Genomic DNA, 27916 nt, shown 5'->3' with positions numbered 1-27916 from the left:
GCTTTGTAGGACTGGTGGCTGGTGAATCTTGACAGTCATCAATGTTTCACAGAAACGAAGATCTCGTGAAAGATGTAGTTCATTTAAGAAATCAATTAAGGATAACGGAGATCAATTTGCAGTCTGTGGGGGAACAGCTGAGGTAGGCGTAATTGATCTATTTTACAATGTTTGCTGAATGTTGCTGAATACTTGTACTGTTAGAAGTTATTTTGGACTGGTGAAATGTATTGTGTCTCAACAACTGATGTAGGGTCAATGTAAATCATTTCTTCTAATGTAATCACCCTCTGCTGAATCTCACTCTGTAAAATAGGACAGATTTTGGCTTGACCCTGGCAGATTTTCTTTGCAGTCAAGGTCATGGCGTCACATTTACACTCGTGGTGTGCCCGGATACATTTTGGTCTTTGAGATTTGTTCGGAACTGATGTTAATCCTTAATTTCTTGAATTTAAAGAATATGACTAAATATTTTTAAAATATATTATTTTCACAAAGTTTTTGTGACACCATATTCTAGAATAGGACCCCTTGTAGTTTTACAAATAGTGCCCATATTATGTTAGTTTATTAAGAATATTTAGCAAATAGAACATGTGAAGTGTTACTTTCCATGTTGACATGGAAGTGCATTTCTCAAGACTTGTTATCAAGATAGAAGAATATCATCATTTATTGCATATGAGATTGAATGTAATTATTAGTCAAGCTTTGTGTTTATAGCACACTTTTACCTCTGGTGTTTTCTTGAAACCTTCAGCACATATCCAAGTATTAGTTTTCTATCACACAACCCTCTATGTCTCCTGAAGCTTTAACTTTAACTTTGTGAGGTAGAATTTACTAAGCAGAATCATTGTGGAGTGACATAATGGAAAGACTGCTAAGATAAATACAATGATCTTAAGATTAAGAATCTCTACATGACAAAAGCATGAGCCATCATTCAAGAATATTTGGGGTCCGTCCCATTTCACATTGAATGACCCTGCTGGGCAAGTAATACTTACACTGTGTGTACATGGGGTGAATATAAGTATGGAATGGTGTCCGGTATCTCTTAGCTTACAATGGACCACGGATGGGATGATACAGTGTACATACCTGCTTGTTTTCATGTCTGTTCCACGGTGCATGTCGATCAGTGGCAGCACCAGCTCACACTCAGACCACAGTCCTCAGCGCGATCAACCAGGTGGCCTGACACTGGAAGACCTCCAGCAGCCTGATGTCACTCAGCCACCAACAAGCACTCCCACTGTCCCAGAGACCTCAGTTGGGATGGCTGAACAGAAGGCCAGTGGCAGTGCATCACTCACAGACCCCAGGGTAAAGAGCTGGATCCACCCTACAAAGCAGAAACAGTCACTAAATCTCTCACACACAATGCTATGAATTTTGCTGTTGTGTAAAGTCAAGAGCTTTTAATAGAGGAATGCTTTCCTTGAGTTTTGAGAACCTGTTGTGATGCTGGAAGTTTGTGGATTCACGCTAGGCCTGGAGTTACACAGAAAACGTTTAAGACAGATACTTATGGCCTTCATTATTATAGCAATCCTTTGACATGGTAACATTGACTTTCGTCCTGTCTGTGGAGCACTGTGAAATTTGCCTTCCTGTCATGCTCTTTGTCTCCACAAGCCACCCTCAGCCAGGGATGCTGAGATGGAAAACCATCAGCTCAGGAGGACGCTCAGCAGCATCCGTGAGGAGAACTCCTGTCTGGTGCTGGAGAACCAGAAGCTGGCCAACGAACTGGAGGCTGTACAGCTTGAACTTGCTGGCTCCAAGACCAAGGTTCATGAGTCCAATGAAAATCACTACCTGTTACCTGCTGACTAAATATTTTGTATGACAGCATGGTTACTTCTGTATGTTAAGGAGTTTATTTATTTCTCAGAAAAATATGGCCCTAATTATTTGTTTTTTGTGACCTGTAGCATTGTGTAACTGCCAGGGGTGCTTAATGCAGAGGCGATAGACATGTAACCGGAGCCTTTTGCAATGGATTGTAGAAACTATAAGCCGTGTAAGCTGGTCCTGTTTAAGACCCTTGAAACTGAAAGAATGAGTTTTACATATTCGTCCCGCCACTGTATTTCAGATCCGGCTTCTGGGCACCACCATCGGCTCCAAGACCTCCAGTGTGTCAGTGATGAAGGAGCAAATACTGGGCTTGGAGGCTGAGGTGGAAGCCCATGCCAATGCACTCAGGTGACAGAAGAGTCTTCCCTTTCAGCCAAATCACACCACATTTGTGAAAGAGAGACAGTTTGGGAGTCTGCGTTTTAGTTCATGCGGTTGTTCAACGTTAGATGCAAGACGCAGTGTGGTGTCTCTGTGTTTCAGCCAAATCACGCCACATCTGTGAAGAAAAGACAGTTTCTTTGTGAGTCTATACATTTCAGATGATGCAATGGCTCGTCATTAGATGCAAGACGCAGTGTGCTGTCTCTGCCCCGGGTTCTCATGCAGGGCGGCAGAGCAGAGGCTGGAGGAGAGTCAGCAGGCGGTGGTCATGAGCAGCAGACTGGTCAACAAGCTGAAAGATGAGCTCAAGTCTGTCAAAGCTGAATTAGCACAGAGAACCAGTAAAGGGAAAAGGTAATGCCCGCTCTCTGGCTCAGCATCACAGTATTGCCTTCAAAGCCTAACCTACTTACACACTACAATGCAGGATTTACTGAGTGAGAAACTTGCAGTGCAGCTTATAAGTTCAAGGGCAATTTGTGTTGCTTGCAGTCTTCTGTGTTGCACACTTTGTTTCCAATTGAAAGAATACTTGTTCCCACTTTAGTAGTTAAGGTAAAGTCTTGCAGAATGGAATAACAGCAGTCGTCCATCTGGGGATTGGATGCGTGACTGCCATTAGGAACTGCTGCCCGCTGCGTTATGTTACACAATATGTTGAATTGAAATGATTGCAAAGGTATGAGGCATGAAGGACCACATGGATTTATGTCTCTGCCTTGGCAAGGACTGCGCTGTTCTTACGGAGTGTTCTTCTCTTCTAAAGAGCTGAGCAGCAAAGGAATGAAGCTCTCCGTAATGCTGAGAAGCTGACAGTGGCTTTTAAAGAATACAAAGAAAACGTTTCAGAAAAACTCCAGAAGGTAATGAGTCAGTCCCTTCATTTCCAGCTGCAAGCTTCCAAACCTTAGGTGAATCTCACACAGTTCTATGTATATCCATAAACACTGTGTTTGCAGGGAGAGCAGGGATATTTTGTTAATGGTGAATTGTTTGATGATTAAAAAGAAACTGTTGTTCTTTTTCCAAGGTCATTGAAAATGAGGTCAAACTGAAGGAGAGCCTGATTGAGTGTGACAGGGAGAGAGAAGAGCTGGAATGCAAGTGTTCTAAGCTGGAGCAGGAGCAGGCAGATATGACTCAGCTGATCCAGTGAGTGTGATCTGTTTCCCCTACCAGTATGTTTACTGTGGCCCTTTCCAAAGGGATTTCCAGAACAGCAGAACCTCTGTATATATCCATGTTTGCATTTGGCAGCAGGAATAATAGTTAACCTGTTTTTTGTCACAAACTGCTTTGTATTGGACCACAGGTGGGGCATTTGTAGTGTCAGACAATTCAGAGAAGCCAGGTTACTGTAAAAGGATCTTTTGATATGTATTTCCTGTTCTGATGTTAGATTGTTTGTGGAGTATTGAAGTCAGTGATGCACTACTGGATTGAGAGACAGTGGATCAGAGTAAAGAGGAGAGACTGCAGTCAGGAACTGAGCTCTCCGGTGGATCAGTGTGTAGGGGAGAGACTGCAGTCAGGAACTGAGCTCTCCGGTGGATCAGTGTGTAGGGGAGAGACTGCAGTCAGGAACTGAGCTCTCCCTGTTCTCCGCCATGCTGCAGGCAGCTGAAGGAAAACTCCAGTAAGATGCAGGCGGTGAGTGTGGAGAATGCGGCTGTGAAAAGGGAGAACAGAGACCTGCGTGCCCACAGCGCCTCGCAGGAGCAGAAGCTGGCCCGCTGCCTGCGGGAGGCGGAGGAGAGCCGGGCGGAGCTGGCCAGCCTGGAGGCCATCCTCAGCCTGCTGCACCTGCGAGAGGTTACCGTCGCTCTGCGTTACACGCACACACACACACACACACACACACGTTGTCAGTCCCATCACAGCTCCTCACAGCTAGGCCTGCCATCACCCTCCAAGCTCCTGTCTTCCTGAACTGAGGACTTAACATAGAACTTAATGATGGAGGTGTGGCCTTTGTTTGGGTTTCAGGCACATTGTTTTCGGCTCAGTCAGAACTGATTGATGGGGCTTCCAAATCACACGCGTCTCAAGTGCAGGCTGAGCCCTTCAGCTGGGGTTTAGTCCTGTGCCATTAGCCAACAGCACAGGAGAACAAATGGGCTTTGTTCAGAGTAAGGGTAGGTCCCCTCATATCTCCGCTCACAGGTACCCTGTGGCAGTGGAACTCCCAGGGCTGACTGCTGACATGCTCCTCTCGTGTTTCAGGGTGAAGGCGGAGCTCTGTGTGCAAAGCCATGTATCCTGCCTCCTGTGCCACACCCATCAGAGAGTGCCCTCCATGACAACCGGCCAGGTGTGCGCCCCGCCCCTCTGTCCCGGCTCCCGCTTTCACCCTCTTTCAGTTACTGCAAAAATGTTGGGTTCCAGCACTGTCATTGCCAAGATGGGCAGTGCAGCTACACTGAACACTAAACCTCTTTTTGCTGCTTGTAATTGCCTCCTTTTAAACTGTCAACATGGGTGTCAGTCATTAATATACTGCTTGGCTTGGAAGCCAGGCTTTGCCCAGTACCAGCCAGTGTGGTTACGCTATAGGTAAACGGTCTGAGGACTGTTGTCTGCCTTGTCCCTTGGGGTGCAGGGGAGCGGTACCAGCAGCTGCTGCCCGCCCTGCAGGCGCTGGAGCAGGAGAGGAGCAGGCAGGCAAGCCTGGTGTCGAACCTGCAGGAGAGGCTGAGCAGGGCCCAGGAGGAGATCTCCACCCTGCAGTGCAGCATGGCCCAGCGGGCCAGCCACTTCCAGCACATCCACAACGAGCTGATGGAGAAGGCCAACGAGGCCACCCAGCTGGAGAGGGAGGTAGGGAAGGAGACCCTGCCAAGCGGCCCGAAAAATCCCATGCAAAGATAAAGCTATATGATATCATTAAACAAATAGATCCATAATTTCAAAGAACACTGGTCAAAGTCTTTGTGAAAAGTATGATGTCATGGCTTTGATGCAAACAGTTCAGTCAGTAGGTGGCTCTGATCCATGGTGAGGTCCAGAACCTTGTTCAAGGTTACAAAGGATTGCCTTATCTTCTGGTAAAAACTGAAGTAAAACTGACAATGCTACATTTGTTCATATATATATTAAGTTTCAAATGTTCCGATCCTGTGAGGAAGTGAGAGCTTTGTGTGACTGTGTGCGTACGTGTGTATGTGTGTATGCGTTGTGTCCATGAATGCGCTTTTTTTTTTTTTTTACTAACAATGTCTCCCTCTGGTGGTTGATGTGTGGCACTGCAGACGAAAAAGAAGAACACCCGGCTAACAGCCTTGGAGAAGCAGTTGCATGAGAAGACCACGGCTTACTCATCGGCTGCAGTGAAGAACTGCGAGTTGGAGCAGACTCTGCTGGTAACACACACACACACACACACATACTAAATAAAAACAAAAATAATCATAGTAGTATAAAAAAAGTGGAACAGCGTGCTTTCTTTAGTGCGATATCCACTGCCTTCCATACTGAAAACAAGTCATCTGAAGTCTGTGAGTAAATACATGGTAGATTAGATAGTGTATGCAAGGTGTGGGAGCTGTGGTGTGTGTATTCTGCTGGAAGCAGTGAGAATTTGTACACTCGCCCCCTCCCATCACACACCCGCAGATTTATCAGATGAGGTCATCTGGATCCCTGCCTTGGTTGCTGTTTTGGGTTTTTATGTAGATATACATTCATTTGGGGGAGGGGTTACTGACCTAGGCTCCAGATTAACAAGATTAAAATTGAGAGTTCTGGTATCTGATCTGTGTCAGATCAGATTTGTGATATAGGTTGTGTATGCCGCATCAAAGAAATGAAACTTTTAGCAATAAAACATTGGAATAATTTAGTGTTCCCTCAGAACTGCAATTTTTGCTCATAACCATTGCAGTTTCTGTAGTCCACTGACATGTAAGCGTGGTTAGCTCCTCCTCCTCCTCCTGCTGCTGCTCTCACTGCTCCTGCAAACGAGTCTGCTGATCGTGTTGCGTGTTAGCTTTGTGGAGTTTCCCCAAAGTTTCTGCTATTTCACTCGGTTTGCTTGTAGTCCTCCCCAGCTCCATGTCCCTAAGCTCACTCCTCTAGCGGTCATGGCCTAGCTACTTGTCATGTTGTCTGTCTGCATGTGTGTCCGCTAGTGTCCCAGGTGTCGGCTTAGTTAAGCTGTGAGCATGATCTCATTGCTGCTGTATTGCCCCTTCTGCTTGTGTCTAGCTTCAATGATGTAAATGGTGCTTGAATACACTTCCAAAAATCAAAAACTAATCCCTGCACTGCCACCAGCTGTCACACTGTCCTAACGTGGCTGAGCTGCGCAGGAGTGAAAAGGGACTGTCTAGACAGCAGGTGCGGTGAAAAAATTTGCCTTTCCTTTCAGCGGCACGGACAATTCGTGAGTTTTGTTCATAGCGGAGCAAGGTAATGAAACAACTCAACGGCTAGAGAAATAACACAGATTTCACAAACTAATTTCAGTGTTCGGTGAAAAAAAGCCATTTTAAACAGGGTCTGAGTATGCCGTCCATTTTCTCAGCCACAGCGTCTCCTCCAAACAACTGGGAAAGCTTACTCAGACATGAATAACTTACTCCAGACTCCCAGATAAGGACTTGCTTTTATAGGGATATGCTGAATTTTCCTGAATCGTTTTCCCCCCAGTAAAATCCCACTTCATTGTACTCTTTCAGTGCCTCAGACCGTGTCCCATTGACACACTGATACCTTCCTCTTTCAACACAATATTCATTATATTTGTTGACAAAAAGTACACAAAATGCACAACCGATCAAGTTCACAGAAAACAGAATACAGTGTCCGTAAAGGATGTACTTGTTAACTACATAACTAACGTTATTTCCCATTTCTTTTCATGACCTGCTTCCCCTCCCTGGATCCCTCAAATTGTCCTTATACGCCACTTCCTGTTCATTATCTAGCCTTTATGCAGGCTTGTTAAGGCCGTGGAAGGCCTCTGAGCTATATTATCTCATCCAGTGTAGGAACCACACTCACTGTCTTTAGTGGTTGTGTCCTCACTGACCACAGAGTGATTCATAAGTCATTGTTTAATTCATACAGAGGCCTGTAATTCCATCACTTACAAATATACAAGCAGTGAACAAGAAAAGGGGAATTCTGCAAAACAAGTAATATTGTTTTTTGTCCTAAATTTTAAAGGCCAGACATTATTTATAAAAAAAAATAAAATAAAGTTACCAGTCAGGCTTATTTCTCTCTGTCTCTGTTCTCAGGAAAAGACCTACCGTGTCCAGCACTTAGAATCCCTCTTAAGCAAAAAGCAGAAGGACTACCAGCAGGCTCTGGAGAAGTCCAAGAAAGCAAGTTTTGAGCAGGTCAAGCAACTCCAGGACCAAATAGAACTGGTGAGTTTTTTTGGTTTCAGTATTCATCATGTTTTTGTCTTGAGACCTTAATATTGACCTTATGTGAGAGATGTTGTGTGTCTGTGTGTGCCTATTCCATGGACTTCTTTTTTTCATCCCCCCCCCCCCTCTTTTCACCCTTTGTAGTAACAGTAGTGTGATTCATCTGATCTAAATATGCGCAGCATTCATGCAGGATTGCTGCAGCTTAATAAATGCATTCCCCTAACACACTCAATTACAGCTTACAGCTATTTTTCACACCACAGGAGAGCAAACACCAAATGATTTTGTGTGTGTGTGTGTGTGTATGTGTGTCTGTGTGTATGTGTCTGTGTGTGAGTATGTGTGTGTGAGCGTGAGATACCATGTTTCGCTGCTCTGACTGCGAATGCGACCGCATGTATCGGCTGTGTGAGGCATCCGTGTGTTCCTCCTGCAGCTGCAGCTGTCTCTGGGTCAGAAGCAGGCACAGGTGCTGCAGCTGGAGCAGGGCCTGTCTGTGGCACAGCAGGAGAAGCAGGACGCCCTGCGCAGAGTCGACCTCCTGCAGGCTTCCCTGTCCCAGGCCGCACAGGTCGGCCCCGGTCGTCCACAGGGCTACAGCGCTTACATTTAGAAAACGCAGAGCTAATAATTCCACACAGCCACACCCCTTACACTCAGACATCACAGGGCCAAGCCATATTTATCCTAATAATTTCACAGAGCCGTTCCCCATATATTCTACTGCCCTAGATAGTTACATGCCTCCATAGGGCCACACCCCATAAACTCATTTCCACATGGCCACGCACCATGCGCTTTCATTGCTGTGCCTCACACCTACCTGCATATTCAGACATTAAGCCATTAATGAGTACGTTAAATGAATCTCCCTGTGCTGTCATTAACAGGAGAAGGAGATGAAGGTGATACAGATGGAGAAAGCTGTGAAGCATTTTGAAGAGCAGGCTTCAGAATCTGCGGCCAAGGTCTGTGTCTTCACTCCAAGTCCAACCACAGTGCTGTCATTCTCAAGGCTATGCTGAGGAAACCAAAGAGAATTTACCTCAGCTTTGTGTGTTTATTGAAAGAGAAATGGGATGTATAGTTATTTCTCTCACCTTTGCTCAGTACTCTTGAGGTGTTACATTACTTACTTTACATTACTTTATTTGCACCAATTATTTGCTCAATAAATTATTCAAATGAATAATGTTTAACACTAAATGTTAGATGTTTTATATGAAGTTGGTCAGGTCTTCTTCTGAAGGCTAACTTAAATGAAGATCTTGAAATTAAATGCATATATTCAAGAAATATTATACTCAAGCTATTCAAAGCCCAGAATGCATTGATTTGCCTGTCTCCTCCTCTCTGTGAAAATTAAGTTCGCAGGTCACTGTTTTCACTCAGTATTTCAAAAATGTTTTGTTTACTTAAATGCAAAAATAGATTCCAGATTCGTAATTAAGATTATTTGCACCATACTAAGTAAAATAATAATTTATGTACATGTAATCATATTGCTAGTTGCATTCTCACAGGTGGAAGGGACACAGCTAGGTACATAGTGCATTCTGGGAATTTGAGGTAGACAGACAAAAATTTAGAAGAGAAGACTTATGAAATATCTTTCAATAAAGAGCAAATGTAAGAAAAATTGTTCAGGATAGCTGACAGTACATGCCTTGACATCTTAAATGACAATGAGGAAAATCCTCAAACCCTCATTCATTACAGGGAATAGAAATTCATCCATTCACCACATTCTGATTTCAAAGTGGAATTTTTGTAGAAAGAAATGGAAATGTTTCTGCTGTAGAACTGGCTCCTTGTTCTGTAATGTGCATCCATTGTAGAATACAAGATGCCTTAAAAATAGTTTGAGATCTGGCTGAGATTTCTTTGTACTCGTAATAGTTAAAGCAGTTCATACTGGCATGTATTTTAACTGAACAGTCTGGAGCATAAGAAGTTTTCAGTTGTTTTTATTGGTTCCCTGATCGATTTGCAGATGAGATTCTGCAAAGACAGTTGCTTCTTTTGTGAAGTGTTAATACTGAACATTTGTATCTTTTCCAGCATATGAAAAGAACTTTGTTTTTCAAACACAGAAACATTGAAACCATTGCCGATGAAAATATCCTGACATTCTGCTGAACTAAAATGTGGGGATTATAGATCAAGATGGATTTTCCAAACATGATAATTTGAACAGGAACATATTTTAAAGAAAAATGTCGCTCTTTATCCCAAAACCTGAACAAAATTTAATAAATGCTGTAAGTCGTCTTGTCGATATTGTCTCACAGATGGTTAAGTAAAGATTTGTATTTTTGCAGTTCACCGGGTATTGTCTTTGTACAATTGGGGTGGCAGCATGCCATTTGTGTTTAGGGATCTTAGATGGTAACCAGTGGGTAGTAGGTGGGAATTGCAGGTGTGACAGTTGTATAAATGCTGCTGTAACTCTGACCAAGCTGCCAAATCGGAATAGTAAATATCCAGTTATTTAAATAGATTATATGTTGGTATATAAACTCTGTAATTTGCCCTGATAACACTGTCTACGTAGCAAACGAATGATGCGCTCTGCAACGCTTCTCTTTAGGTCAGGAGTCTGGAGACGGCACTTTCGTCATGCAGGAATGAACTGAACATCTATCTGCAGCAGATGGAGGAGGCCAAGGTGCAATATGAGAAGCAGATCGAGGTCAAGTCTAAAGAGGTGCGGGATACACCGAGCTTTTACACACACATATCGGCTGTGCTGCCTCTTAACTGCTGAAAAGTGGAACCCATCTGTCTTTATCAGGAGATTTGAGGTACTCTTTTTATTTAGCACAATGAAGCCACTGTTTGCTGGCCGTGTTTCTTCATCTGCTGCCTATGTTTGGAACGACCTGACTTCTCCACGCCATGTGCTTCCAGTCGCTGCACTGCTGTGAATTCCAACCCCCACGATGAAAAGCGATTTAATCTGTTTTTGTATTTCGGGAAGTCCTGTGAGCCACGCTCCAGCACTATGGGCAGTATGTACTTGCCCTGGCCTTAACTGGCTGCGACCCCTGTGTTCCAGGTGGTGACCCTGGAGGAGGAGATAAGGAGCGACGCTCTGGCCTCCAAGGCTTCTGACAAACACATCATGCAGCTACAGTACACCCTGCAGCAGCAGCAGACCATGCTACTGGAGAGCAGCGCCAGGGTCTCTGAGCTGGAGGACAGCCAGGCCCAGCTGCAGAAACAGGTACCTGAAACCACAAAGCCAGCACTGAGGCTCCCTCTGTCACTGGGCCCGTCTCTGGAGACAGGACAGGTTGGCTTGAGTCTCAAGGTCTGACCCCTCTGGTCTTTCTCACCAGAAAGGAAGGGAGCTGAAGTTCATAGATGTGTGGATTTTATGATCTCAAAAGTCAGATGATTGTGAGACATCCCCCATCTTCTTGCGTGTTTCTTTAAAGCCAAGAGTAAATTTTAAGCAGCTGTGTGATGGATTTATGTTAGCCAGATGGTTTGTGTGCAAACTTTGTTCACTTTAAAAGGTCTAAATAGATGTGTTGCATACAGTGTGTTTACCGCTCTGTGACTGTAATTGAAATCCCCTTTGATGAGAGCTTCAGTGTAAGAATTAGAGCAAAGTACAAAGGCCTCTGTGATGCTTTACTGAAGAAGGTTTTTTTTTATCACAGTGCTCATCTTAGTAGGAGACCGAGTCACACCCGCGAGGCAGTTGAGAGGAAACGTTTCAAATCTTTTTAATTACAGTTGTTCAACTCTGGCTGTGTGCAGAAAGGAGCATTCATTGTTGTGATTTGATGAGAAAAGGTTTTTATATGAAAGCAGAGCATGTCAGGTTCGCAGGGCTTACTCCAGAGCAGTTGGAAGGAACAGGCAACGAGGGCAATGAGCAGGTTTCCACTCATAGTGTTACGGTGCTGTGGCATGAGCATGCATGTACGGTTTGTGGGTCATGAAAGCAGGGTTGACTGAAGTGAGGCTACATCATGTGGCAATGAAGGAATGTTCCTACGCAAAAACAGCTCCTATTTTTGACCTTGTTTAAACTAAGGCACTGTGAAGGACAAGGATACTGCTGTGTAGCTTACTTCTGCTTCAAGTCTTACAGAGGAGTAGGGCATCTAGATGTTGTTTAATTATATTTGATTAATAGGGGGCAACTGGTGAAGGTACTTGTGGCCTTTTTTTTTTCTTCTAATTTTTTTCAGCCGCGTTGTCTGTAAAATTGACACTGTTTGTTGCTTTTTCAGAAACTCTGAGCTTTATGGCTGTTAGTTGAATTTCTTGTTTTCAACAAAATTCCTCAAAAATCCCCTTTAAATCAGTGTATTGCAGATTCTCTATGACAGTTTTGCCGTGGACCATAAAGGTGTGGCAACTTATTCAGCAATTTTATTTGTGTTTTCTGTGTCAAAACACTGATGCTGTCATATACCAGTTAATTTGTCCTGTTTATGTGTAAAATCACATTATGCTGCGCATATTATATGTAGCACTCCTGACAACTCCTGAACCATTGGTTGAAGCGGCCAGAAATTTAATAAACAGCAGCTTTCTGAAGTTATTCTGTAAATCTTCCTACATAAGACAATATAGCCATCTCAAACTGGCGTGAGGGCAGTACACAGAAGTGTTTGCGTTGAATTTACATCAGCCTTTTCCTCCCAGGTTTCACAGCTGGAGCAGCAGCTGGAGGTGGAGAGGGCGGTGACCGCCCAGGAGCTGCAGAGGAGAGCGCAGGAGACCAGCCGGGAGGTGCAGACAAAGGAGAGAGAGAGAGACAAGCTCAATGAATCCCTCGCGTAAGATGCGCCTTGTATTTTGTATCTGAGATGAAACTTGCATCTCAGGTGGCTGTTACTGTCATGACCTAAGAGATCCACTGGTGACCATCTCTGCCTTAAGCATCATACAAGAGATGGTTTGTATTCAGCTCTGGTAGAGAGTGACCGACCTCGAAATGAAGAGGTGTAATGCTGCTGACAAAAGCATTGGTCTTTGTTTTCTTTCATGTGTATGTATATTGTGGCTGGAGCACAGGAGGCCTCTGATTATTATTGCGGCATCATGCTATATGATTTCATTGCATTTACAGCACATCTGCAGTTGGCAAGAATTACTGTTTAGTGCTGATAATACCGTATATTAGTCATCTTGAACTAATGTGGCAGAAGGGAACAGCAATAGCTGTGTTCAGGCTGACATGGTAGACACTTTGATTATTCATTTTTTCATTCATTATTACGGTTTCTGCCAGTCATATATGATTGATTCCCACAGTGCAGAAACTGTGCAGGGTCTGCCCAAGCAGAGATATTTCCCACGTCCACACTCACAAACCAAACATGGAACAATGACAGGACTTGCAAATCATTTCTTCCTTCACTGGCTGCTTGATCGTTTTCTGATTGTGGAGCAATGCACTAAATGTCAGGCATGAAAGTACTATCAGTGCATGTTCCCCTAAACCCCGGGTTTGCATTGTCCTTTTGTCCCTTTACTACCTTGCTAATGACCTTTCAACTTCTCAAAGAAGGAACAAATGAGCCATTGCAGAAATCAGACAGTATGGCCACCTTTATTTGGCCTGTGATACTTACTAACTTCTCTGATTTATTCAGTTCTCATGTTTCGCTCTTTAGACTTCATGCCTCCTTACACAGCTGGAAGTGATGGATAACTCACTAGTGAACACGAATAATTAGCTACAGGACAGAGCACTGTGAAATCTGTTTTATTAGGTATAAACAATTGATAGCTATTTGGCTAACTAATTTTGCAAAACAAAAAAGGCTTCTTAAATAAAAAGCAAAAGGTGTGAAACTGCACTGAATGTGCGGTAAACTGATGCTAAGCTTCACTTAATTCCTTACTTTTAAAATTAAAGACATTAGCAGCCAGCTAATGCCCCTGAAAGGGTGTTTTTAGAAGGATTTTGGAATAACTGACTGCTTACGTCTTTATGGTTAAGGCCAGGGAGCAATTCCAAAGGCGAATGAAAAGACTTCAGTTATTGGCAGTTTTGGCTTCATTGCTTTCTGGATTGCTGTAATTTTACACATTATCTTCAAGGGTGATGAGAGGGTAGCCTCATCCTCTTGTGATTAAGACCAATGTGAAACAGAGTCTCAGCTAGATTACTGTGAAGTTGTCCCAGTTTTCTCTCACTGGATCAAGTAAGAAAGTGGCTAAAGCATGTGGATGGTAAGATTTGCTGGAAGCTGGCTTTGGCTGTGGTACAAGGCAGGCAGAGGTTGTCTCTGTGGGTAGCAGTCTGGACAGTAGTTGTACTCTCAACCTTTCTAGCGCAGCATGGAAGTGATTTGTTTTGAGTGGACAGCTGTAGCCACACAGCATCTTCACAGCTGTGACCAGTTCTGGCTGAGAGTTCAGGGCCAGACTACTGGTGGGATTTGAGAATATGTCCCTAACTCTGCTGCATCAGTGAACATTAGTTAATTGGGGAGCATTAATTATGAATTCATCATGGAGTTCGTGGATGACAAGTTCCAAAGCAGCTTTGAATTAGTGTATGCGGGATGCATAGAGCTTGTTAAATGTGACCTGGTTAGAGCAGAAAATATGAATGGCTTTTTTAAGTATGTATTTGTAATGCTGCGTAAAAGTGTTATACATTTTATTGCGTACAAGTGTTATAAATCTTTATTTTGCATCTAACTTGGCAAACGCCAGCTGACTAAAGAGTGAAAGCCAGTGCTCGACACGCTGAAACTCTCTGCCCCCAATCAGGCATCTACATTATGTGGGTCGAGGGCTAAAATGTCAACTAGCCACAGGGTGTTTGGAGCTGGTCTCATGACTTCCATCTGAAACTTTCTGTACTCAGTGCCTTTTTATATGTAGGCTATTTCCAGCCTTGAGAAGGGATATATAAGCAGCCAGTCCTTCATTCCTTACTGTGAGACTGTACAGAGAAGGCTCAGGGCAGGGGAGTGCACACACTCTCTCTCTCTCTCTCTCTATGAGTGTGGGGCTCAGTAGCCAGCAGATTTGGGAGAGCAAATAGAATCTCAGTAGGAGATCCCACATACTGACCTCTCACTACTCGCCCGCTGGTGGAGCTTAGATGCAGCTTAAGTGAGGGGAGCAGACGTAGTACTGCCACACAGGGGCTAGGACAGCGTGAAAGCCTAGTGTGTGTGCACACTGAACCCCGAAGCAGCCCCCAAAACAGCGAGCGCAGGCGGCCCGGTCCGGCAGGGACGGAGCGTGCTCAGTTGCGGTGTTCGCGTCCCACAGGCAGCTGAAGGCGGAGATGAGCAAGACGCGGGACGAGCTGACGCAGATGGAGAAGGAGCTGCTTCTGCTGCGGAGAGACAGCAGCGCCAAGGCCTCCCAGATCAGCCAGATGGAGGAGATGCTGCAGGAGACCCAGGGCCTGCTGGAGAAGAAGTCAGAGATGGGTATGGCATGCACCGGGGTCCCTTTTAACCATCAGCTTCATCTGTCGTTTTTTCTGTTGATATCGGTGCTCTTTGTTTGTGTCTTTATGTTCTGTGCTAAGATGTATAGGTCAAAGGACCTCCACAAAAGTGTTTGAGTGTTGAACAAACCTACTTCTGTCCTAAGTTTAGACTTTTTTGCTTGCATAGACACATTTCGTGCTCTTTAACGCATGTCCCTTGTGCTCTGTGTGCCCTGCAGTGATGGACCTGGAGGAGAAGCTGCACCGCAGCGAGATGGACCGCCGCAACTCGCTGCAGCAGACGCAGCTGCTGGAGAGCCAGCTGAGCAGCGTGCGGGGCGAGCTGGCCGACACGCGCGGCCACCTGCAGACGCTGCAGGACGTGCTGCAGCAGACGCAGCTGGCCTGCGAGGAGCACGTCGTCGCCAAGGAGAGGCTGGCCGAGGACCTCAGGTGAGGGCCCCCCACCCCCGCGCACCTCCGTCCCCAGCCACGCCACCGGCCGCGTTCTCCCAGCGTGCTCTCCCAGTCCTGCGGGATTCTGGGAGTCGGCTCACCCACGGTGGGAAGATGCCTTCCGGTTTGCCTGCCTGCCAGGTCCGCATCCTCTTCTCCTCCTCTGGGCAACAGACTGGGTCTGAACGCACTGGCAAAGCACAAAGTAGGCGTGTGCAAAGAATTAACAAGAGCTGTGCTTGTGAGAGCTGCTTTTGAATGTCTTCTCTTATAAACAGTAATGAAAGGGTGTACATCCTGCTTCTCAGCTATCGTAAATATTTATTATATCCACTTTCTGTTTGCACTTCCCTTCGCTTCCCACAAAGATTGCTGAACTTTTCACTTATCTGTTGGTTTTTGCTGATAAATGTTTACAGATGTCAGTGGACTGCTTCCAGTATTTTGTCTGTGTCCAATGCAGACTGGATTCCGCACTTGTATTAAGAACACAAGCCCCCTGCTACAAGCCCATGAAAGGCACAAGATGGTGGCCACATCAATCCCCTGCCCTTTTGGTCTGGAAATGTCATGAGTTCCTCACATGAAGGAAAATAAGTGTTGACATGTATATTGTTGTGACAATGTTTTCCAGTTGCAGTGGTACAGTAGCTGTAAACATTTGTGACTGATTTACATACTGTGGGGCAATACTTTGCTTTCCAGTAGTCAACTGCTACACTATCTCCCTTGAATCCCAGAAAATAAGGGATGGTAAAAAAGATTAATTCTCTGAAGTTGCATTTTCATGCTGTGTTCGGGCATATTTTCCCACGACAACTAAAATGTGGGAGTGAATGAGTACTTGATTGAGTGCCATTTTGTCACTGGCAAAGGTAGAAATGGGTGACATGCATTTTCTTATTTAAAACATACATCACTCTGATAATGTAATTTGTGTTGGTTTGGCAACCTGTGTTTTTGGGAACCTCCCAAATAAACAAGCATCACATCTTTATTCTGATGTACATGTGATCAGGTGCACCGGTCATCAAGATGCGTTTGTCATGTTCTTCTCATGAGATCTGCAACATGTAACTCCTAAGATCATAGTTGTGAATGAGCCCACCTTTCATTCTGATTGGCCTGTTTTGATTAGTTAAAAGCTAAGTCATGTATATTTCCACGTATCTCCTGAAAGGTGAAATTGATGTCCCGTTGTCTCTTCTCGCGTACGTGTAAGAATTGCACCCTTTGTCCTCATTGGAAGATGTGCTACCAGGACAAAAGTGCTACGATTTCCAAGAATGTTATCTTGGTTCACAAGGAAACACCCTGCAAAATTTGTCCTTCTTTCACACTCTGTTAGTCATGCTTTATGTGACACAAATAAAAAAAAACACCCTGCCCTTTCCCTTTCTTCCACCACCTAAGACCTGTTGAAAAGCATTTCAGCACAGTCCCCATAAGTCCTCAGAACACTAACAGTCACCTGGGGCAGGTTTTTTTTTTTTTTTGTTCAAAGCAACATTGTGAACACGGCCTTCTTCCGTGGTGTTGCCTTTTATGCTTTCCCTTTTTCTCACCTTATTTGGAATCGACACACATATTAGGCTTGAATCACTGCAAATCTGTCAGTGCCACTCTATGCAAATGGTGTTCTGCCGCCACAGAATCTCAGTCCCATTGAAAGGGAACGACATGGCTCAGACTCATACTCAGGTCTGGGCTTAAGCCCTAAGCCTGTGCTGGCAATGCGTGCCTTAGCTAACAGAGCCACATGGAAACTCAGCTGCCCTGTTTACATGTGCTCTGCAGCCGGGTTTATTCATGCCCTTTCTAGGACACAGCCCGGTTCCCTTATCCCTTAAGCATAGTTTAAAAGGAAATATTGTTTGTTGTTCATGGTAGAGTGCTTGTTGAGTCATTCAGAAGCTCAGTCTGTCAAAGCTCATGTCTGTCCTGTCTTCCTGCTCCGCCCCCCCCCCCCCCCCCCCCCTTGCCCCTGGCAGCCCTCCTAACAAAACAATGTTTGCATGTTTTCATCATGTTATACATCTGAAGGCCTCTGGTTTTCATCTACACCTGGTGACTAACACATGAGTGCACTGATCACAGGAAGAAAGGGCTGAGGCCTGCTGAAGTGCTGTCTGTGCCCCATGCTTTTCACCTCTGACTGAAGATGACCAGATATGCACTTATTGTTGGCATCGTAGTTTAGCTGTGCTCTGGTGTATCTGAAATGATTAATGACTTCAAAAGAGAAAATGCAAGAATTGCATTCAAATTTCAGTAGGTAACTGAAAGTGTTACCCCTTAATCTGTGTAAATTAAAATTTTGAATGTGTTGCAATAGGCGGTAGACAGATGTCGTCTTTGTTTATCGACAAGTTTATTTCATTACGCTACATCAGTGTGTGTTCTGCCCATTTGCTCATTAACAGTCTTGCAAGTTTGTGCTCCAAAATCTGAGAAGGGTGTTCATGATTTGAGAACCCCCCCCCCAATGTCCAAAGTTGTCATGCTGTTCTCATCAGCGTCCACTTAACACTATTGACATTTAGTCACATTTATGAGAAATTGAGTATCGAAGTAAAGTTCTGACCGAAAGCCTTGTTCTGTCCTGTAATTGGTTAACAGAGTTAGCTTGCCCTGTCTGTGATGTTGTCCCTGAACAGCATCACTCTGCGTCTCTCTGTGGGCTGCTGGGTGAAGCTCAGACTGAAAGGCCTGTTGTTTGTGGTCCTGCAGTGAGAGCCAGAGGGAGCTGGAGGAACGTACCCACGAGATCCTGGACATGGACACGGCACTCCGGGAAAGACAGGAAGAGCTGCAGAAGAGAGCACTCCAGGTAGAGCCAACTGCTGTCAGTCACACAAACTAACACATGGGCACATCATACATGCAAGTGGTTAGATGCACATCATTCTCACACACACACACACACACACACAAACACATGGGCACATCATACATGCAGGTGGTTAGATGCAAATCATTCACACACACACACACACACACACACACACACAAAACTGTACACATGTACTGTCCTTACACATGTTCACTGACAAGTAGTTCCTCTACCCATGCTGTCCACACACAGTTCCCTCACATGCACAAATGCAGCCAGCTGACTGAACATGTCAGCTCCTCCCATTCTCTGGTAAGCAGAGTGAGATAGGGAACCTGAGAAAAACGAGTGGTCATGAATTGTTCCAACTAATTCACGTGTGCCCTGTAGTCTCCTTATATAGCCCTTATGGATCATAAATTGGCTTGGTTGAAGAATCAACCACAGTGAAATGGCAATGTCAGTGTACCCCCATGGGTTTACAGTTAAACGCTCATCAACAATACTGATCTCTGATGAGCGCACACAGATCATCACTCGCTAAACTCTGATCGGAAATGGGGTTCCTCAATAAGCTAGGGAGTTGTTTGTGTCCTTGTCATTACAGAAGGACATGTGTGTGATCTTGCATGCTGACTGTCATTGTAAAGGAATTTAAAGCCTTAATGGATGAAGATCGTTGATTTGACAGAGTTAATTGATTTGGCTCTTTTCCCCTTAGTTCAGCCAGCTGGACATGAACATCAAAGAATACAAGCAAGAGATGCAGGAGAAGGTCCTCAACCTACAGAAGGCACTGGAGAAGTCGGAAAAAGAGCTTCAGGAGCGTACCAAGCATGTGAGTTTCCCTGACTTGTTCCACGGTGTGTTGTCTTTTCTCTTATGGCCTCTTTCCACCATTGTGCTCAGAGCAGGCCCAAGATGCTCACCCCGGCCCAGTCTTATCTGCGTTTGTTTTCTGGCTGCTCGAGAAGAAGCCGTGTGGCTTTGGCACTGCCATTCTTCTGACCATAGCCATGAACTTGCAGAGATGTTGTCACGGCAACATAAGTGTATGTAGTGAAAGCAGTAACAAGGAAGTAGATGTGGCAGATATTGCTCTTACTTGACAAACAACAGATGGCAGTAACTAGATAAGTGGCTCACAGCAATGGATATGGCAAAAGCTGAGTGCAAATGGCAGTTTTTTCTCCTGCTTTGAAGAAAATACAAATAATGGAATCTTTTTTTCTGCATCTAACATAATTTAAATTAGTTTTGGCCCTGCTTTGTAAAAACAAATAAGTGAAACATAATGTGATAGGGTTGGGCTGAACTGATATCTAGCATTGTGATCACAGGTATGATTTTCAGAAAGTTCTTTTATGAATTATAAAGTACTGTCTATTTGCCACTCTGTATTGTAACTTGGAGCTAATGTTGGGGCAATCAGAATGTATCGTAATGATTTGCTGTTCTGTCATAACAGGAAGAAAGAGTGGAAAGTTTAACTGTTGGGGTGTTGTCTGTGACCCTGATTAGATTAGTCTGTGTAGAGATTGGAGGGTGTAAGATTTAGAACCAAAATAACTGCTGCACTTTGGAAATTTTTCAGGTTCAAACTTAATGAAACAGAAAAGCCGATTTACACAAATTATCGATGGAAACATCAACTTTAAAGGAAGCATATTTCTTTAAAAGGTGCGAATATGACAAATCCTCACTCAAGGTTTATATATATATGGGCAGTTCCACGTAAAGTTGTCCAAAATGTCAAAAACCACGTTCTAAAGCTGATGATGGTGCGATAGCGTTTGAGGGTCGGAAGTGGGTGATCCTGCAATTTGAGCACAAGTTAAAACTCCGTCTAACGTTCACCCACGTAGCGCTGAGCCATCGTTACTTTGTCCCACCAAAATGTTTCGCTCTGTCGCTACCTCCATCTCCCAAACTCAATGACGTCTTTTATAAAATGTGAAAAATATTTTTTAAAGTTTGAGTTATTTCCAGCTCACATAAAAACCAAGTGTTAATTCGACAACACGGTCGTCGTTGTGAGAGACAGTATTACAGTGTTAGCGGATTTTGCGCGCATTTCTAGGCGCGTGGCTAGGCTAGGCTAACCGAACCTCTCAGGCCTCTCAGACCTCTCAACTTATGTCCAGTTGAAGGTTAATAAGCTTTCTAACGTCATTTCGAAACATATTGGACCCATTAACTCGGGCAAGAGTACGCTGAGCTACCGCTCCTATGTGGTTTATATGTACAGTAATTTTAGCTGCTGTCAACTGAAAACGATCAAGCAGTTGATTGCTATCTTGCTAGCTAGCTGTACTGTACTCTAGCAATTTATCTGATGCTGCAGAGGTAGTTAGCTAACTAGCTAGTTAGCAAAATATGTTATTTGTTAGGAAATGAGTTACAGATTAAGCTGCCTTGATAGTTTTGGAAAAGAGGACGAGCTTGCTAGCGAGCTAAGTTACTAAAAATTGTTAGTAGTTAAGGTACAGAATATAATGTAGCTAAGTAGTGTCACTATCCATAACGTTAACTCTAGGCTATGCTAGCCACCTAGCTAGCTATGTTGTAAGTCCTTAGCTGGGTAGCTAGTTACGAATATCTAGACAAAGAGTTTCTTTGTGCTATAAACAAATTTGACAACGGGATAACTCTAGCAAACGTTAATTGTATCATGATGTACTGTCAACTCCTCGTCATTGTGGTAACGCTAAATGTTGCTGTAGATAAGCATTTAATTTGTAGAGAAAATGCAAATGTTTGTAGATATTTTTTAGGCATAGCTATAGATTGACATTTTATTGCTTATATGAACAAATACAAAATAGTGAGCTGTGGTTGTGTACTGGTGTAGACAAAGTTTTGGATGGTGAAACAGATTTATTTTTCTATTAAGTGCAAGGTGTATGAACAGCTGCAGATCTTTGTAACTGAAGTAAATGTGGCCCAGTGTGTCCACTGAAATGTCTGCAGTGAGTCACAGGTCAGGGTCATGGTTATCTCTGCAGGAAACTCCAAAAAAAGCACTCGGTGCTGTGTAAGTATAGAGTATGCAAAGCTAACCTGCAGCTTTGTAGTGGCCTGTTAAGTTCCCATTATCTGTGTCTCTGGTGCAGGTGGAGTTCCTCAGCGAGCAGTTAGAGATGGCCAAGTCGCAGCTTCAGGGGAAGGACAGCCTAGAAAAGGTACAGCATGTCCCATTGATCTCCCCCCCAGAGGAGTCGATAGTTATATCAAGAGGGGGTTACACATCAATTTAGCGACAAGACAAAAACGGCAACAGTATCTGTCAGCATTTTGCTGGTGTGAATATTCATCATGTTGCTGTCTACTCTGTGCCTCCTGTGTGTTAGGATGCTCGAGAGCAAGGCCAGCAGCTGCGTCTGTGTCGTGAGCAGCTGCAGACGACTGCGCAGGAACTGCAAGAGACACGCAGTCGCTGTGACAGCCTCGCCAGGGAGCTCGACAGTAACAGCCAGCTGCTCCATGAGAGGGTAAGGCATGTCCACAACAATAAGAAGATGACCACCCTCACACACAGGACCCTACATGGGTGGCACCTGGTGCTCGTTGGATGTTGATTTTTGATGACACACGCCGTTTGTTCAGTTTGTTCTGCCCTGTCCTAGTTATTGTAATTAATAGCTACCAGAGTAGCTACAGTAGATTAGGCAAACTGAGCACAGTAGCAAAGCCTAGCTCTCAAGAAATGCCCCATGCTACATTCTCTAGCACTGTTGTCAGTGGATCAGTCTTGTTTGTAAATTTTGACGATGGAATAGGAAAGCTTGTTAACTGGTTTTGCTTGCCCAGAAATTTCCTGAGCAGTATAATGTTTGTCCTGTCAGCGCCAAAGTTGTGCTTCATTGATTAGGAACAAACCGGCTATCATATTTCATGTTATGTCAATTGGCATGATGACTTTCTCATATGATATTTTACATACAATGCTACGATACAGCAGAATATCCCTCTACAGCTAATTTATGGTGTGTCCCAGAAGTAACTGCAGAGAAATCCATACTTCAGTATAAAATGATGCACCAAAAAGGAGGACAAATGAACCATGAACCAACTTTGGCCTGTTCAAGATTTGTTGGCCATTTTTGTTGGGCACAGTGAATACTTTCAACACATTAAATATATTAAATTTATTCCTTCACCACCATTGCTGTCTCACCCACACTGTCACCAGTAGTTACACACATCCCCATTGGTCTCCAGGATTATTTGTTGAATTTTCACCGCTTCCATGTCACATTGAAGCCTGGTGAGTCTCAGTCTTTACAACAGTGTTTGGATAAGTATTGATTGTTTAATACTTAAAGCACACACTGCCTCCACCTGCACTGTGTTAAAGAGCTGTGTTTACATATCCACCAGAGTGTTTTGATGTGCTTTGTTAATGAAGTCTGAAGACAGAGATGAATGCTGTGAATGGAGTTTAATGTTTCATGAGTGGGAAGGTGGAAAACCAGGAGCCAATGATCCCAAGCATTTTTGCCTTCAAAAACTGGAAAGACATTAAGAGACAATGTACAGTTAGAACTTAAATGCTTGTGTGGATCATTTCATCAAGTCAGTTTTTAAGCAGTTCTCCTTAGTCACTCTCATTTCACATAGTCTGTCATGAAATCAACGCAGTGCTGTGAAATCCTGCTGAAGTGCAGGATTAAACACCACACATTCACAGACTGCTCTGCCCTGTAGTTTACCAGTGTTATTCATGAATTTACATTGTGTTGGAGTTTTCCATGACTGATCATTAAGGTTCTTTGGGTTTGGCTAGCACTTGGATAGGAGACCTGAGAAAACCAAGTGTCTGCTGTAAGCGGTATTGGTGGACCAGTAGGGAGCAGTCTTCTGACTGGACCCAGTAGAAAACCTTAAGGCAGTGATGAGCACACTGTGCTCCAATAGACACTATCCTTCAATGAGACATTAAACACCTTTCCTAACTTGGTGAGGTCCTTAAATATACCATTACACACCTGGCTCACAGTCTGGCTGTGTTATCATGCTCCACCTTAACTTTCTACATAAAGTCCTCCCTCTCCATCTCAGCTAATGTGCTTTGCTGAGCATTTCATGTACAAGTGGGTGCCATGCAGCACCCATGTGGGTGCTTAACCCTCACAAGTTGGTTAAAGTGAATCGCACGCCTTTCAGGGTAAAGCTCTTTGAGATTCCCGAAAAAAGTTGTGAAATAAGTGCAGTTCATAATTGTTTATTACTTTATAGTCTATGGAACAAGAATGTGAGTAATTAAAGAAGGAACCGTTTCACCTTACATACACTGTAACTGCATCAGTATCAGTAGTTTATTAGGTGCTACAGCAGGCACACCTCCAGTCCTTTTATTGCTATAACCTCTTACCAGTCCTAGGACTGGTATCTATGTTGTTTCGTTTTGCTTTCCTTTCTTAAGTTATTACTTTATGGCACAAAAATCCTGACTGAATCTAGGAATGCTGTCTGGCTTTGGTCCCTGAAAGTGTACTTTTTCACACAGCATTATTATACTTTTACACATACTCTGCAAGCTTGTTAACATTTAACAGTATTTTGCAGTTCCAGTTAAGAGCCATATGAGGAAAATGGTGCATGAGGATGTGTATATCTGAAGCCCCTGGGTGTTCACAGCCCCACAGTGTGTGAGAGCACTCAGTCTCCGGCTCAGACTCAGTCTCATTTCTCTCTCTCCTTTCTTGTCCCACCCCTGATAGGACGCCGAGCTGAGGCAGGTGGTGCAGGAGCTGGCGGCGGTGGAGGTCCGGGCGGCCCGCAGGGAGGCGGACCTGCAGGCCACAGTGGCCTCCCTGAAGAACGAGCTGGAGCGTCTGAAGGAGGAGCACCGCAAGGAGGTACCAGTATCACCCCCCCGTTCCTCTTTCTGATCATCAGAGGGTTACAAATACAGGTTGCTCTGGCTGGATGGTCTGCAGCATCATTACAGCACCTGCAGTGGTTTTTGAGTGAGCTGTTGTGTCTTGTGTGGGTGTGGATCAGCCAGCAGATCTAAGGCCAGAGGCCAGATCTGTTCCTGACGCTGTTCTCTAAAGATGCAGATCAACACAAACCACAGCCACAGCCTTTCCCTCCTCCTTTTGACATTGCTGGAATTGCTTTTTGGCCTTTTCAGAACCTGTTTTGTCCATGAGGCAAAAATGCCTGTAGCCTGCAGCAGTGCAGGTTTTCCCACACTAGTGTACATGATGAGTATGCACCGCGGTTAACAGCAGTGAGTTTTGCTACCAGTCAACCTCTTTGACTAACCGGTTACATAGTTTGTTAATAGTTTATAATTCCCTTACAGAAAAACGTAGCACATCATCTTGTGATGTTTTTTTCAGGGAATGAGAGGATTAAACATTAATTCTTGAAGTGTCAAAGTAATGTCTTATTAATATCTCAAATGCTTATTTCAACCTGTCCGTTTTAACAGATTTAAGAGACAAACGATGTCAGTTTGTTAACAGCTTTGTTCTTGTATACATTTAGGCTACAACCTCTGACTACCTTGCTAACCAAGTCAATGCGCAGCTGTCTGTCAAAATGTCAAAATGAACGTGTCTGAGCAAATATTTTAAAAACCTGAGGTTATATGACAGCATTCACGGTGTACAGTAGATTTAAGTTCCACAGTGCCTGTGAGATTCAAGAGGAATTCTCAAAACAAATTCTTCTGCTGGTGGCTAATCATGTTGTATTTTTTGTGTGTTAAAAAAAGACATGTATCAAAGTCAACATTAAGTCTAGTATTTTTTTTTAATCGTTAACTATAACAATTTATAGTTGCTTAATGGTTAAGCAGTTAATAACAGGCTTGGTGTGCACAGTATTGCCTCCTTCAAAGCTTACCTTTAAATACAGAAAAATTCATATGCATTTGTGTTTATTTCTCTGGAAAATAGAGGCTGGCTTTCATCATTGAAGCAGAAGGACTACCATGGTTCTACTCACTAAGAGGAGTAATCAGGTGTATGCAAATTGCAGAGCATCCATGTTATAGTAGGTTTGAATCAGGACCTTTGTTCACATTCAGACGATAAAAGACTATCTGCTGTGATTCTAAAATGTCAGGTAATTTAGCAGCACACGGTGCGAACATCCATACAGGACGCCATAACAGTAGAGCTGTCAGCCAGCGTAATAATGCTGTTTGTGTGGTGTTGTCCTTGTTCCCCAAGCTCTCGGCTCACCAGCAGAGTCGGACCCAGCTGCTCAAGTTTTCAAAGTCTGGCAAAGGGGCAGCTCGAGTTGAGCAGCTGGCTGAGCAGCTGAAGGTGAAGGATGTCCAGCTGGAGGAGGCCCAGCGGCAAGTCAGCAGCCTTCAGGACCAGCTGCAGAAAGCAGGCGATGCTCTGCTGCTCAAGGTGCGTTCCTGTCCCCTCACTCCTCTTCGCTCAGGCTTTTTTTCACTCCTCTTCACTCAGGCTTTTTTTCACTCCTCTTTGCTCAGGCTTTTTTTTTTTTTTTTTTTTTTAGCTCTGAGCCACATTCAGAATCAGAATCGGACTTTACTGGCCAGGTGTGCTTTTACACATACAAGGAATTTGACTCTGGTTGCAGTGTCACCATATCACCATATCTGATAGTAACTGACAGGTCATTATCCTCCGTTCTTTGCAATGACACATAATCTGAATCTTTGGTTAGTTTATGAATGTCAGTTGTTAGAGTTTTAGTTTTAGTAGTCGGTTTATCTTGCACTCGTACACAGAGCATGACTGTGCAGTTATGAGCCTCGTTGTGTGGTTTGCAGGAGTCTGAGATCACGCGCCTCCGGACTAAGATCTCCAGCTATGACAGAAGTGCGGAGCTGCAGACTGCCCCGCAGAAGCAGACTGCCCCGCAGAAGCAGACTGCCCCGCAGAAGCAGACTGCCCCGCGGCAGCGTGAATCTGTTCCACAGATCACCCCACAGGAGCCTGAACCCGCTCCACAGAAGGCCCCCCAGCAGCGCGAGCCTCTTCCCCAGCCGGAGGCTGCACCGTCCAGCCTCCAGGAAGAGCAAGGTGACTCCTCCATCTGGGCGGACGATGACTTTGTGGACCTCGGCCAGAACATGCAGGACAGCGCAGAGGCCCCCTACAACTGGCAGGGTCAGAGCCAGCTGGAGGCCACCTCCTCCGAAGCCTCCTTCAACCCCTTCACCTACATGGCCAACGAGGACACGGTTGAGGAGTCCTCCAGCCAGCATTCACAGGACTTTGATTTCAGAGACGCACTGAGTTTCTTCAGGCTCTCCATGGGAGAGAACCCCTCTCAATGGACGTCCAGCTCAGACACTGAGAGCTCGCCTCAGGAACAGCAGGTATGCTCACTCTGCATCTCTCCGTCTCTCCTTCATCCTTCCTCATTTTCTTTTCCTTTCTATCTCTCCATCTCTCCCTGCATTCATCATTTTCATTTTCCTTTCTTGCTCCCCTTCCTCTGAGAAAGCACATAGAGGAATGAGCACAAAGAAATATATCTAACTCTAAAATGAGTTCTCTGTTGGGAACCCTCCCATTTCATCTCGGTCTGTTTGATTTTCAGGGAGACCTAAGGGAAGAGGACCAGTATTCTCCAGGGGACATATAACACAACGACTGTATGGACAAAAACAATTGTAGCCAGTGGTAATTGACTTTCACACTTTCCTGTCTGTAAAAACAAAATTGTTCCTGTGCCTTTTTTTTTTTAACTTTGAAAGTGCGTTATCAGAACTGAATGAACTTGACTTGAACACCGTCTGTGCAAATGCAAATTTGCAGATTTCCCCTGAACTTGTTTCTTGTTTGTTGAATTCACAACTAGATTGCGTTAATCAGATTCCTGGAGCTGTTGTGTCTAAAAGAGATGTAGGATCTAAATGATTGTACTGAAAACAGGTGTATGTTTACAGAATTTTCCTGTTGTCTCTATCAACAGCAAGAAGTTTTGTGAAATCAAAACTTTGTTCCACCAGCAAATAACCCTAAAACAATTTTCCCATTGGACATTAGTTTAGTCTAATTTGACCTATCAGCAAGAGGATTTTGTAGTAAATTGAACATGTAAACCCAGGCCAGAGAGTGTAGCAGAATGAATTTTAGAGTTGATAAAAAATCTATTTCCATCTCAGGTTTATATTGTCAGAGGCCATAATGGCAGTCAGCCTTTTAACTCTAGGCCATTCAAACTCAAATCAGCCAGTCTCTAGGGGAGCTCATGCACTTTGGTCTTAGATTTATTTCATAGTGTTAGAAAATATTTTCCAGTAAATATTCATATAAAAAACTTTAGGCTCTAATCTGAGAAGTTTTTTAGATATGCCTGTGCATTTAGCTCAAACTGTCCATTTTTGCTAGTGAAATACGTTGACTTGAAGTGAATCTGTGTTCAAAGTGCATGAAGAATTGGTTTACTATAGTATGTGTTTTTACCATATATGTATCAATAGTTCTGTTTTTATTTTTTTATAATTTTTGTATGGATAATTTTATTCCTTATTTTTAAATGTGAATAAATTATTTATTCTGATACACGGTTTCGGTACACTGTTTTTGTTGTGACACTGTCTTTTGTAGCTTCTCTGCCTTCCACAGTTTC

General features: G+C 44.0%; 1 protein-coding gene across 1 annotated transcript; it reads left to right on the top strand.

Annotated features, from left to right (window-relative positions):
* ccdc18 (coiled-coil domain containing 18) lies at positions 1–27512 on the top strand. The gene is made up of 27 exons (XM_036554583.1): positions 1–142; positions 1149–1332; positions 1645–1800; positions 2108–2217; positions 2479–2607; positions 3020–3116; positions 3284–3405; positions 3870–4065; positions 4477–4564; positions 4853–5070; positions 5502–5612; positions 7494–7625; positions 8068–8202; positions 8522–8599; positions 10222–10338; positions 10690–10857; positions 12297–12430; positions 14889–15052; positions 15294–15507; positions 18241–18340; positions 19065–19181; positions 21457–21525; positions 21694–21834; positions 24067–24204; positions 25531–25716; positions 26106–26657; positions 26882–27512. The coding sequence occupies exons 1-27, from the start codon at positions 42–44 to the stop codon at positions 26924–26926; spliced, it is 4002 nt and encodes a 1333-aa protein (XP_036410476.1). The 5' UTR covers positions 1–41; the 3' UTR covers positions 26927–27512.
* Positions 27513–27916: the final 404 nt, after the last annotated feature.

Source organism: Megalops cyprinoides, chromosome 20 (genome assembly GCF_013368585.1).
Source record: "Megalops cyprinoides isolate fMegCyp1 chromosome 20, fMegCyp1.pri, whole genome shotgun sequence".
In the NCBI taxonomy this organism is placed as follows: domain Eukaryota; kingdom Metazoa; phylum Chordata; class Actinopteri; order Elopiformes; family Megalopidae; genus Megalops; species Megalops cyprinoides.
Note: the sequence above shows the minus strand (reverse complement) of the source record. Positions and strands in the feature narration are given on the sequence as shown.